Below are 14,207 nucleotides of genomic sequence, written 5' to 3'. Positions count from 1 at the left end.
TGGTATGTATGATAAACTAGAGTTCTCTGTTTCCTGGCGGTGGGGTGTTTGCACCACAACAGAGAAATTTCAGAAAGCAGAGGAATTTAATCTGATTACAGACATTTGGTTTCCTTCTTTACGCGCAAATACTTGCAACTTCAAATCAAATTTGCCTACCTGATAGATAAACCCAGTCATCCGAGGGCTTGCAGACAACATTAGCAGAACATTGGAAAACAACATGAAATACCTCTCTTCTTTCTCCTAAAGTGAAAAATACATCCATCTTATAATGCATCACATACATTTTCCTCAGAGACATTAGTATAATGGGCGCAATCCAGTTGCAACTGAAATCAATGGCAATGTTCCCAATGACCATAAGGACACCAGAACTGGGCCTATTAATTTAAAATTTACTTATTTTCTTTACTTAATATCCCTTCAGAGTCTATAAACATTGATACATGTATACTACCAAGCATTAATTTGGCTGGCTATGAGAAGTACCAATGCTCTAATAGGTAAATAATCAAAACCAGTAAGAGCTACTGTAGTAAGAAATTACTCATATATAATACACACCCACATACACATATATATGTAATAGAATATATAACACATATATTAATACATAGAGAGAGAGCATTAGAGGTTACCATGTCTCACTTGTTTATTTAAAACGTAAAGGTCAAAACCTGCCATGATTCTACCCGCAGAACTTCTGGTAACGGCAACAGGAGTAGTGCATATAGATTGATGACAGAAGCATGCTCGCTTGACAACACGAAAACAGCTTTTTGTCTGAGAGATAAATGCGAGTCAGATAGCACATGAGCCTGCATGGTGCTGAGCACTCAGGATCTGATCCAGGTATGCATTTAAGCACATGCTTAACTTTAAGAATATGAGCAGTCCCACTGAATCCTGAACTTAAAGGTACGCAGATGCTTAAGTGCTTTGTTGGCCTGGGGCCAGAGCACTTAGCATCTTTCACAAACAATGCCACGATAAAGAAAATTTTTGGACCTGAGCATTCTTTTTCCATTTTGGCACTGAGAGGGAGAGAAGGACTTTTGCCATGTTAAACACCTTACCTCACTTGCCCCACACTGTACCATGACCTGTGACATATAGATTACATTGCCCATGGTTTTGATATCCTCTCCTTCCCATCCTGGAATGGTCTCTGAAAGGATCTGCAATTCAAGTTGTTTCCTCTTCCTCAGCTCCTGGCACTGTGACTGTAAAGCCGATATCACAGACAAAAAAAAGTTTTGTTAAAATGAGAACAGGAAACTTCAGAATCAAACCTTCTCTAGCCCACCAAGAGGAGATTTTCTGGCAATGCTCCTGTCACTCTGATGGCTAACACCAAATGCAGTCATTAGTGTGACCACTTCACAAGGAGAATGTCTTTCTTTCTACAGGCCAGATTTTTAAAGGTATTTAGGAATTTCAAAGGCATCTAGACATCTAAAATGCATGCTTCCGATAAAGTGAGCTGTAGCTCACGAAAGTTTATGCTCAAATAAATTTGTTAGTCTCTGAGGTGCCACAAGTACTCCTTTTCTTTTTGCGGATACAGATTAACACGGCTGCTACGCTGAAACCTGATTTCAATGGGTGTTAGGTGCGTGGGTGCTTTTGAAAATCCAACTAGGTGCCTAAATACCTTTAAAAATCTGGCCCTAACATTCTACTTTGTATATTACTTATTACTTATTTAGGATCACATAAACCTGGCTAAAGATTCTGGCTTATTGTAACTGCCCCTTAATAAAAAGTATCAAAAATCTGGCCTTAGAGGAAGACCAGAAGAGACCAGGCCACCACCAATTATCCCAATGAGAAATCAACAGCATCACTCAGCTTTATACAATTGTGTTCATGCAAGCAGGAAATCTGAAATTTGCTTTATTGTACTAAGTTTGTTAAAGTAACAACATTTTGATGAATTACAAAGTCAGAAGATATTTTAAAAATGAAAATTAGAAAAAGAGAAAATAAAGGGGCACTGAGGTATATGTTCTTTTGTCAAACCAGTCCTGTATCTAAGTGAAAAATGTACCCATTTTCTAAGCCAAGATGGCCACAGAGTAGGAATTGTGAACTTTCTATTTTTGTAGGTTTTTAATGAGAAAACAGCAATTTTGTTCAAACTGTAAATAAAGTCAAATTGGAAGGGGTGCAAAACTGCATGAACCAGATCAGCAAATATTTTCCTATTAAATACTGCATAACAAAAACTGTGAATTTTGCACATCTTGAGTACATAGACAGAGGAATAGAATAACTTAAAAGGAATCCATTTAAGTTGACCTAAAACCAGAATATCTAGTTATAGTTCAACAGAATAGGCCAAACGCTCAGCCTGTCTAAATCCATATAGCTCCAATGAGCTCCATGTGTTGCTCTTCTTTCCAGCTGCCTTAATTGCCATATGGGAATAATTATACAAGATGCAAATGGAAAAGAAAATGCCAGAGCTGCTCAGAAAAATTTACTTTTAAAAAAACCTAACAATGTCATTATAAATTTTATCTTATTAATTGTATCTCGGTTCAGGAGTACTGATTATACACACACAGTCTCACTCTCTGAGGGCAAAGGGCCTGGTCCGAAGCACTCTGCAGTTAATGGGGAAACTCTTATTGACTTCAATAGGCTTTGGATCAGGCCCTAACTCCTGAAGTCTCTATACAGTATGCACACAGGCAAAATTCCCAGTGAAGTCGTTGGAGGTGCTGACTGAGAAAGGATTGCAGGATATTGTCCTAAAGCTCATGTGCTACTCAGTGGGGCTGTGCAAGCATTTCATTATGGAACCTGATATAGGGTGAAGTTCTGATGACTTGGGAGGAAAAATCCTGCAAGGCCAAGCCTTGGCTCAGTTTTTACTCAGTCCTCACGCTGGCCAAGCTCTTATTTCTTACTCCATTTCAAACTCAGGATTTGACCCAGTTTTGTACAAATCCTCCAGGGGCTGTGACCCTTTCGCTGTGACTGAAGGAGAAGCCCCTTTTGGCTATCCCCTTGAGACACTCATTTTTAGAACCAGAGTTTAGTGGTTTCCTTTTTGGTTTGCAAAACTTTGTGCCAAAAGTCATGCGGTACAAGTCACATGATGGGTCTTCTGTGACCCTGATTGGCTGAACCTGCAGTTCAGGAGATGCAAACCCACATAAAACCTACAAAAGTTTTCTGCAATCCCTATAAACTGAAACCACTGTTATCACTCTGCTGCTACGACAGGGCTACAAATAGCATTTTCGTTAGCTTTCTGCAACCCACACGCTTTGCTTGGAAGCATACACTTGACTGATCCCTGACTCCATGAGAGTCATGCTGGCATATCTGAAGGCAAAATTTAACTCTTTGACCATCTCACCTCAGACATATAGTAAGTACACTACAGTGATAAGTAAGAGCCCAATCCTGAGATGTGCTGAGCATCAGCAAATCCCATTGAAGCCTTATGCACAGACAGTTTAACAATAGGACTTAATACTGTACATGAATAGCTCAAGTACAAATCTCCTTAAATTACGAGCATCTCTAAAGCTTAAAGCCATTTTGAAGTTAATATAACTGAATTACTTCCCTATTATTTGCTATAATGAATGCAAATTGTTGAGCTTCTAAGTAAATGTAACAACACCCTGTTTCCTGTTTTCTATGAAATTTCTCCTTCCTCCTTTCTTCATCTGCATTGCTAATCATTGTAAACTTACATCTTCTCTGCTAAGGAAGGAAGGAAGCTGGACCACATCTGGAGTGGTTATAGTGAAAGGTATTCAGTAGCTTAAGAGACACAGAACATAACTTTCTTGATAACTGAGCATTAAATCTTCCCCAGTAAAACAGTCAACCATGTGGAAGGTTTTCTTTCTCCTTTCATTTGCAGAAAGGTTCTAAAGTGATTTGGAATGATTCATTGAAATATGTTCACTATTGAATTGCTACTGATTGCTTTACTGTTATTTGTAAAGACACAAAGAGACAGTAGACTAATAACTTCTCTACTTATTGCCATTTCACATGGTGTTATAAATGTTTATAATATACAAGGACCTGATCCCAAGTCCATGGATACCAGTGGAAAGAATCCCAATTAAATCAATGGGCTTTGGATCAGGCCCAGAATGCATCTCTTTATTAGAAGTTGCAGTTGAGTCATATACTTGTGTTAATCCTTCATAGCTCATTTTAATGAGTAAGGAATTGTACAATTACATGTAGCAAAAATGACAAAGGTGTAACGGGGAAAGAGATGAAAGGAAACTCCCCACCCACACGTGGCTTCCTTACGTGGCACGCATTTAAAATAAGTTCTTTATCTAGTGAAGTTACTACACTATAGAGATCACAATGCAAGTGTTGGAACACGCTACCAGATGGCACAGTCAGGCAAAATTTCAAATAAGGTGTCTCCGTAACCTGTCTTTTCCATTCTAAAAGACCTTTTCACAAGGAGACAAATGTCAGGCTTGACTCACTCTTTGTGAAACACAGCACAGAGAAGGAGCGCTCTATTTTGAGAATCACCACCTACCACAAGGGACTTGAAAGATGTGAATGCTTTCAAAACGTCTTCATGATCCGGATGTGCCTCCTAGCGAAGGAAGAAATCTTTGTTAGTTATGAAGAGCAACAGCGTTTGGAAATGCAGATTTCCCCCATTCCTGCCATGGTTTAAAAGCCATGGAAATTCTGTATGGCCATGTGAAGCTGTGTTGCTGCAGTGCAGCACAGGGAGGATGCAACATGGCCCAGGGGAACTACACATCCCAATGGGGTGAAGGACCCCCCCGCCCCTTCACTCTTCTGCTGCCTTTGTCAGCCTAATGTGATTTAAAGCAACTAAGTGATGCACTGATGCAAAACTGTTCAACAAAAGAAAAGGGATCAAGGATAGATACCATTTCAGCTCAACCAAACGTTGCTTTTTAAGAAATCTACAGCCCAATGCCAGATTGTATAGGGCAAAGTTCTGCTCTCTTGTCCACAAAGCAGATCTTGACTCTCGTATGAAATATTCCACCGCTCACCTCCCATCTATGGAATTCCCATTAACATCACTGTGAGCTCTGCACTTGCACAGAGAACAGAAGGCTAGAGGGGCAGAGATCAGGGCAGGACAACTGGAGTATTTCACACAGATCTGTGGGCAGAATTTGGCCTATACATTATATACTCTTTACAACCATAATCCAGAGCCCAGTCGCTGGACATAATAGCTGGGCCAGTCATGGGAAGATGGGCCAAGGACAGTGCTTAACGTGCAACGAAAGAGGTGCTGGGACTCAACAGGTGCCGGGGGCTCAAGCAAAATTGTTTTACTTTCATAACTGATGCAGCAAGCCCAGAGGCTCAGCCCTGGCAAGCCCCTGCACAAATTAAGCTCACAACATACAGCCACTCCCACTTCTATCACATTTATACACTCATACAAAGTGCAGCACATATAAATCCACTCACCATGTTCACAATCTAGAAACCAACAAAAATAGGTGACCTGCGTCTGACCAACCCTCCAGCTCTTCTCTCATCTTGGTTAGGGTGTTGGCCACAACAGCTGTGGGCATGCAGTCAGAGGAGCATGGGCTGCAGTCAGTGAGAGAGTTAGGGGAGTTTCTCTTTTCCCCGTTCCTTCTCTAGCCTGGGCCCTACACTAGAAACATTAGCCGTTGCTGATGTGCGCAACTGCAAAGTGCAGACCAGACCAAGCCCTGTTTAGCCCAGCTATAGAAAACATGCCTGAGCTGTCCCAGGAGCAGATGTAACACGGAGAGACACCAGTCATCAGCAGGCAGGATTGAACCTGGGACCTCTGAAGCTTACTATATGAGCCTCTACTGCATGAGCTAAAAGCCACATGCCTCTTAGCTAAGGCTGTAGCTGACTCATCAATCTCTAGCTGGGCTAGATGCCACTAGAGGGAGACAGGACGTCACACCAAGCAGGCAGGGGTTACACCAGTGGTCACCAACCAGTCGATCGCGATCTCTGGCAGCGCAGAAGGGCTGCCGCTAAGACAGGCTTCCTGCCTGCCCCGGCCCCACGCCGCTCCCGGAAGTGGCCAGCGCGGCCCACACAGCCCCGGAGGGTTGGGGGGCAGGGGTCTCCCTCCATGCGCTGCTCCTGCTTGCAAGCACCGTCCCCAAAGCACCCATTGGCCGGGAGTGGGGAGCTGTGGCCAATGGGAGCTGCGGGGGCGGTGCTTGCAGAGAGAGGCAGCGCGTGGAGCCACATGCCCCCTGCCTCCAGGGGTGCCTTGGCCCTTCTGGGAGTGGCATGGCTGGGGTAGGCAGGGAGCCTGCATTAGCGGCAACCACACTGCGCCGCAGACCGGGAGCCACCAGAGGTAAGTGCTGCGCGATGGGAAGCCTCACCCCAACCCCCAGCCCTGAGCCCCCTCCCGAAGCCAGCACCCCATACCTCCTCTTGCACCCCGAACCCCCTCCTGCACCCTGAACCCCAGCCCTGACTCCCCACCCAGAGCCAGCACTCTGTACTCCCTCCTGCGCTCCAACACTCTGCCCCAGCCCGGAGCCCCCTCCTGCACCCAAACTCCCTCCCAGAGCCCATACCCCCTCCTACACCCCAACACTCTGCCCCAGCCCAGAGCCCACTCTTGCACCCAAACTCTCTCCCAGAGCTTTCACCCCTCACCCCCTCCTGCACCCCAACCCCCTGACCCAGCCCAGAGCCCCCTCCCACACTGCAAACCCCTTAGCCCCAGCTCAGAGCCCGCACCCCCTCCCGAACCCCAACCCTTTGCCCCAGCCAGGGGAAAGTGAGTGAGGGTGGGGGAGAGTGAGTGACAGAGAAGCAGGGGGATGGAGTGAGTGAGGTGGGGCTTTGCGGAAGGGGCAGGATAGATCCTGGGTTGCCCTTAAATTCAAAAAGTGATCTTGGGCATAAAAAGGTAGAGACCACTGGGTTACACAAACATAGCAGGCCTGGGCAGAAACAGGATCAGCAACCAGACGGATTATCTGTACTAGGGCTTTCAATGTTATCACCACAGCAACTCACCTGAACCTAGGTTATCAAGGGTAGGACATTTTTAGGACATTTCTGTGGTGTGAACAAGCCTCTAGTTGCCCATCCAGAGTTAAGACGTATTTTGGATAAAAAGTCTCGATAAAATGTGTCCTCTGGGACTGAATCCTATCCCGGTGCCGTAACCAGGTGACCTGATCTCCCCTCTCTCACCCCTCTGCTGCTGCCAGCATTTGATAGATTTTGCTAGGGCCAAATTTCCAAATAAGCCAGTGACATGGGGGCTTGTGGGGAACTATAGCAGCTTTCCAAAAATATAAATGTCTTATTTTGTGAGCCTCAAAACTGAGCCTGCTTTGGGCATTTCTCAGAGCCCTGCCCTGGTGCCAGTGAGCAGTGAGGGCAGGGCGCAACTGGGTCACAGCCACTATGCTGTAGCCTATATAGAGACTTAGTGCATCAGCTCCCCCTCCTCAAAGCTACAAGCTCTCAGCCCCCCATCACCCACCACCTTTCCTGTGGAGCATCGTGACCCTGAGCCCTGCCCTCTGGACACTGCAGCAGCAGGAGGGAGGTATGGGAGAGCAGGGGGCTCTTGGACACCGTGGCAGTGAGGGCTATGAAAGTACCGGGTGCATAGGCTAACGAGATAGGAGGTGAAGAGGGGAGGGCAGCAGATAGGCCAGCAGTCTCATTTTGAGCAGGACAGATTTTGGCCACTATCCTGGGTCCCCATGTTGTGTCCTTGAGTGGCTGAACCAAAATAGATGTTTTGTCTGCCACCTTGTGCGTTCAGCACCACACGTGGCCCACCATGACTGCCGCAGAGCGCCACAGCTGCTCGCCAGTTCACCCAGTGCTGCAGGGAAACTGGACAGCGGCAACTCCACAAGCAGCCATGTTGGAGCTGCCTTGGGCAAACCCTCCGGAAGAGGGGCCTAACACTGGAGCCTCACCAGACCCTCCTCCAGAAATCCCCACCCCCCAACGGGTGAGCAGCCTCTCCTATCCACCCTCTAGGGGCCTACCCCCATCTGGTGTCACCAGGTCTGCTTGTGCCTCAGCAGTTTTCCTAGGGTAGCTCCTCCTTGCCTGCACTAGCCCCGTTTCCACTCTTCCTCTGCCCCATCCTGGTTGTATACCCTCCTTCCTCATTGCCCTCTCCCCACTGTATGCGCCTGCTGCCTGCAGCATTCTTGCTTGCCACTGGGAGGGTCTATTCATGCATAAACCTGGTGCATGAACAGAGCAGCTGCCTCACTGGTATGAGCGCACTTGTGCCGAGAGAAGCCCGGAGCAACAGCAGAGCAGCCTTTGGTTGCTACACTGGGAGCAGTGGCCTCTCGTGGCTGCAGGCAAGAATTGCAAACAAAACAGCGATTTTGGTTCAGCCCCTCAAGGACACAACATGGGGACCCAGGACAGAGGCCAAAATCTGTCCTGCTCAAAATGAGACTGCTGGCCAATCTGCTGCCCTCCCCTCTTCACCTCCTATCTCGTTAGCCTATGCACCCGGTACTTTCATAGCCCTCACTGCCATGGTGTCCAAGAGCCCCCTGCTCTCCCATACCTCCCTCCTGCTGCTGCAGTGTCCAGAGAACAGGGCTCAGGGTCACGATGCTCCACAGGAAAGGTGGTGGGTGATGGGGGATTGAGAGCTTGTAGCTTTGAGGAGGGCAAGCTGATGCACTAAGTCTCTATATAGGCTACAGCACAGTGGCTGTGACCCAGTTGCGCCCTGCCCTCACTGCTCAGCTGACCCATGTTAGAGTAGAGCACTTTGAACCTGATTAAGCATCATGATTAGACTCAGCTATAAGGCCTGAGAGTAAGAATGGCCCAGCTGTTAGGATGCTAGTCTCCGACTTGGAAGACCCAAGTTTAGTTCCTTGTTTGGCCACAAATTTCCTGTGTGACCTTGGTCCAGCCTCTAATTCCTCTGTGCCAGAAGAACAGGGATAATGGCACTGTCCTACCTCACAGAAGTGTGTGAGGAGAAATATATTGAAGCATGTGGGATGCTCAGTTACTACAGTAGCAGGCCCCCCCCTCGATATCTAGACAGAAGGACCCCTGGTACAAGCAATTCTCAATGCAGTTTTTTGGCAGCACAAAACCCCACCCATGATCTGCCTGGCAGATGCTATGTTTCATTTACCTCCATGTGCCGCTCCAGTTCTTGGAGAAGGGTGACGTACTTATCCAGTCTCATGAAGGGTTTGCTGAGGCTTGTTGTTAAGATCAAAATCCCTGGGTTGGACGCGCCCTGGTTCTCCATAAACTTCTCCAGTTCATCACTATAAACAGAGATAAGGAAAGTTCACCTGCTTCTAAGGGCCATGTTTTACTAATGCCTTCACTGTCCAAATAATGGTGGCCCAGTTCTGAGCTACATCCCATTGCAAAAGAAATCCAGCTTCTTCTACATTTGCCAGCTGATGCAAACACAGTGGGCCAGAGAGGGTCAGGCTGGGGTTTTGGCAGATCAAGGCCACTCGTCCCCAAGGAGAGCTCAGAGGGGTAGGGGAGGACATGGAAAACCCTGGTGCTCAGCAGGCATGTGCATTCTGTGCAACCACCATGGGTAGGTGCAGCCACCTCCCCACACTAGTGCACTGGCCAGCTCACCAGGGGTAGGAAACCAAGTTCCCCTAGGGTGACTTGAACCCCAGGAACACTAGGAAGGAGCAGTACCTGTGCTCCCTCCCACTGCAACTGATCCTTGCATGGCGTCCCCAGTGAGAGATGGCTCCTAGCACCCTTCCCCCACCCCCACATACCTGTGCCAGGACCCAGACACAGCACAGGCCCAATGTACAGAGAACACATTTGTAATGACAATTGCTCATGTTAGATGGCAAGTAGGGACCATTGTTACTGGCTGCTGTAGCGTAGGCATGCCAAGTACTGTCAGGGCTCTGCCTATCACCACTAGGCCTCTCTCCTGTGGTGTGAGGTATGGGTATCCTGGATCCACTTGCTGCTGGGTGCTTGAACAACCCACTGGGAATAGTGAGCAGAGTTTCCTTTCTAGAGAACACACTTGATAGAGATCACTAAGTTACCAGTGACCACTGCTGGAAGACTGTGTCCACAATTCAAGAACAATGTTGCTAAATTGGAGAGGGTTCAGAGAAGAGTCAAAGAATTATTAAAGGATTAGAAAGCACACCTTACAGTGACAGACTCAAAGAGCTCTGTCTATTTAGCTGAACAAAGAGAGGTTGAGGAGTGACTTAATTACAGTCTATAAGTACCTCCGTGGGAAACAAATACTTAAAAATGGCCTCTTCAATCAAGCAGTGAAAGGGCTAACGCAATCTAGTGGACACAATCCAATCTAACACAATCCAAGGTCTAACGCAATCCAATGCCTGGAAGTTGAAGCTAGAAAAATTCAGACTGAAAATAAAGTGTAAATTTTACCCAGTGAGGGTAATTAACCATTGGAAGTTGTTCCAAGGGTCGTGGTGGATTCTCCATCACTGGCCATTTTAAAAGCATGATTAGATGATTTTCTAAAAGCTCTGCTCTAGGAATTGTTTTGGGGAAGTTCTGTGATCTGTGTTTTACAGAAGATCAGACTGGATGATCACAATGGTCTGTTTTGGCCTTGGAACCTACTAAACATGCAAAACATGCCAGCTTTGGCTCATAACACTTTGGAGAGCACATTTTGTGTGTATCAGCATATTCACCAAAACAGATCAGTTAGATGCGCATTTTAAACATTCTCTGGCTAATTAACTGAATGAAGGAGTCACTGACAATAGTCAGGACTGTAATTACGCTAAATTACAATCAGATGTGTTACAAGAGAAACATTGTAAAGGCCTCCATTTTAAAAATACAAGAACTCAGACCCTGGGATGAGATCACTGCTTTCACAGATGTGTGCAGGAGAGCTAAGCAAGCACTGGAGGGAACGGAGCAATAGCCTGTCACCTCAGAGGACTCTCTTAGCTCTGAGTTTACAGCTAAGGCACATGCAGATGTCTGTCCAGGAGTCACACCGTGAATGAGAATGTTGCCATGATTAGTGCAATAACGTACAGAACTGCATGGCCTCTTTGTCGTTTGCTTGAGCAAACCTCTATTTCAAGCCTCTTCATGCCGTATTTGGGGCCTGATCCTGAGAAGTGTGGAGCACCCACAAGTAAGTGAATGCAAGTTGAAGGTGTTTGAACCTCACATGATCAGACCCCTGATGTCAGCATGTCAGAGTTATGTGGGATGCTTGTGTGTTCTTGCAGGGAAGCAGGTGAGCACAGGTTGATCAGCACGGTGGCAGGTTCCTCCGCACACACACAGGGTCTTTGGAAAGACTCCGTGCAATCATGTTGCCTTGGGATCCTGTTGTCGAGATCCCAGGCAAAGGCCCTAGCTGGACTTGCCATTATTAAAAAACGGATGGTTTGGTCTTTCGACACGAGCCATTCCTGACCTGTGTTGGGTTAGCACGTTAACAGCGGAAGGGTGGTTAGCACAATACGTGAGGTACAGAGATCGGAACTGTGGCATCAGGTTCATAAAACAGCCTCCCACTCTCTGCTGGTTCTCAGAAAGCCTGCAAATATAAGCAGCAACATCTTCAGAGCACGTCATTGAAACAAGAGTTAATGAACCAGGTCCTCAGACACGTCAAAGCATCAGTGAAATGGACACACTATATTTCATAACCAGCTGCCAGTGCTAGCTGTGGTAGAAATTCAGGTATGTAGAGCAGTGGTTCCCAGCCAGGGGTACACGTACCCCTAGGAGTGCGCAGAGGTCTTCCAGGGGGTCTCTCAACTCATCTAGATATTTCCCCTAGTTTTACAACAGGCTACATAAAAAGCACTAGCAAAGTCAGTACAAACTAAAATTTCATACAGACAATGACTTGTTTATACTGCTCTATATACTATACACTGAAATGTAAGTACAATATTTATAATCCAATTAGTTTATTTTATAATTATATGATAAAAATGAGAAAGTCAGCAATTTTTCAGTAACAGTGTGCTGTGACACTTTTGTATTTTTATGTCTGATTTTGTAAACAAGTAGTTTTTTAAGTGAGGTGAAACTTGGGGGTACGCAAGACAAATCAGACTCCTGAAAGAGGTACAGTCATCTGGAAAGGTTGAGAGCCACTGGTGTAGAGTGTTTAGCTCACCCTAAGTACATACTTGGAGCCTTTCAGTGACAGCTCTAACTCAGAATTCTAGCTGGGGCGGTATAACTTTAGGTGGTCAAACCCTCCATAGATGAGGACACACTTGGAAGTGCCTCTCAGGTCTCTGCTGTGGCTGCTTAATAAAGTGGGAGTGTTCTCTCTGACATCTCTGGCCTGTTGCTTTGGGGCAAAGGAGCCTCTGTCCTGCATGGCTCCTTCCCTCAGAAGCTCTGTGCAGTGCTTGAATAGGAGATGAGAGAGAGAAAGGAAGCCCAGAGTCTGAAATTATTCTGCTATTTTGCCCAGCTTCCCCACACTGCTATCCTGTTAGTCAGCTTTCTTTTTCTCTTTTCAGTAAGAGGGATGAGACAGAACTATCCATTTCTCCCAGTTCTAGTCCAGGCTCTGCCCTGGTCATATTGACAGCTGGGGATGGTACATTCACTTGGGATGAAAGGAAAAGATTTACATTGATGCTGTTCAAAAAGGCTTATGAGAGTTAGACACTCAGTTCCCTCTGCCTTCCAATGGGACTGGGCATCGGTCTCCTAAAGGCAAATGCCAGTCTTAACTTTCTGTTTCTAAGCAGGGCAGTTCAGAAGACACCTCAGAGGTACACACACCACTATTTTTATTGCCTTCTCTTACCCTCTAAGCACTGATGACAGCCTTCTCTAGCTCCTCCTGTTTTCTTCTATATTAAAACAAATGTGCAGACAATAGCTAGGAGCAAAGTTAATAAATAGGCCTTTGTATTATTTTTAACCACATGTTAGTAACTCATCACCCTTAATTGCAATGACAGATGCTTACTTTGCACATTCTTCCAAGGCTTGATTCAGTGTTTGCTGAAATGAACATATTTCCTCAACATTTCCCAGTAAAGATGCAATATCCACCACACTTAGCCTGAAAGAATTAAAATACTGAAATAGTACTTGATAGGTACTTTGGAATGGTTCAAAACAAATCTCTTATTTAAAAAAAAGACATCTAAGAACATCTCCAAATAACCTGTTCAAAATATGGGAGATTTAAAGTATTTGTTTCAACAGAAACATGAATTAATGTAATGAAATACAAAACCAAAATTCATGATACACAAATAATACCTTATAGAAGATGTTTGCTCTCAAGGATTAACTGAATTGTATTTTAATCATGTAATCGTCTCACATTGTTTAATTGTCCTCATTGATATAGACAGGATTTCTTCTGGGGGCGGAGAAGGAAGATGTAGACACAGAGGTATGGGCAGAATAGTATTCATAGGCAGGCCAACCCTGACTCATGTTACAAGATCGGAGCTTTAGATTGTAACCTCTTCCAGGGATGGACTTTGTACAGCACCTGGCATTTAGGACCTATTGCATACAAATTACAATGACCATCTCTATGCTCCCTGCACTTCCTGCTAGTCTTCCCATCATCATCTCAGCACCTTTGGTCATTTCAGCCTTACTTCCCTTTGTGCTCTCTACAGTTCTGTGATCAATCAGACTTCTAGATACGATTGTTACAGCAAGACGAGAAAGTCACATCACCTAGTGTTGTGCCCCTGGATCCCATGATAAGAACTGTGACTAAGAAGGCCAGCATGCATCCTGTGGGGAAGAAAGGCTGGGGTCTTGAGACTTTTCCATTGCTGAATTTATCCCCACAAATATTTCGAAAGGTTTGAGGAAATCTGGACACCATGTGACTTAAAAAACAGAAACTTTGTTCCCATAGAAAATATGAAGGGCTTGAGATTCTACCCTCAGATCTCTCCAAACTGGAAAAAGTCTCTGTGTTTAACCTCTGCGCTTATAACCTCTTGGAGTTCTACGTTCTCCTCACAGTATGCTGCACCAGAATCCAGAGAAACCGCTACTCCACGTTTACAACTGCACAACTTCTAAAGAGGGGGTGGCAGACTCTGAGATGGAATTATCCAAGCATGCATGTTGTGCCTATTTATGCTACTCCCTAGGACAGATAACTATAAAACCAATGCAGTAAGCATCAGAGACAGGTTACTGAAATGGGAATAATTTATGCACGTTGAGCCTATTGATGT

General features: G+C 45.7%; 1 protein-coding gene across 7 annotated transcripts in view; it reads right to left on the bottom strand.

Moving 5' to 3' along the window:
* ARHGEF6 (Rac/Cdc42 guanine nucleotide exchange factor 6) overlaps positions 1–14,207 on the bottom strand; it is a 50,821-nt gene that overhangs the window by 15,602 nt on the left and 21,012 nt on the right. For all 7 annotated transcript variants that reach the window (XM_074962696.1, XM_074962699.1, XM_074962698.1 and 4 more), the window contains exons 7-12: positions 12,962–13,057; positions 11,435–11,557; positions 9,149–9,287; positions 4,538–4,597; positions 1,080–1,226; positions 160–246 (exon numbers count right to left, since the gene is read on the bottom strand). In XM_074962696.1, the coding sequence (XP_074818797.1) occupies positions 160–246; positions 1,080–1,226; positions 4,538–4,597; positions 9,149–9,287; positions 11,435–11,557; positions 12,962–13,057 (652 nt within the window). The remainder of the gene's footprint in view (positions 1–159; positions 247–1,079; positions 1,227–4,537; positions 4,598–9,148; positions 9,288–11,434; positions 11,558–12,961; positions 13,058–14,207) is intronic.

Source organism: Natator depressus, chromosome 9, assembly GCF_965152275.1.
Source record: "Natator depressus isolate rNatDep1 chromosome 9, rNatDep2.hap1, whole genome shotgun sequence".
In the NCBI taxonomy this organism is placed as follows: Eukaryota; Metazoa; Chordata; order Testudines; family Cheloniidae; genus Natator; species Natator depressus.
This window is presented reverse-complemented; position numbering and strand designations above follow the sequence as displayed.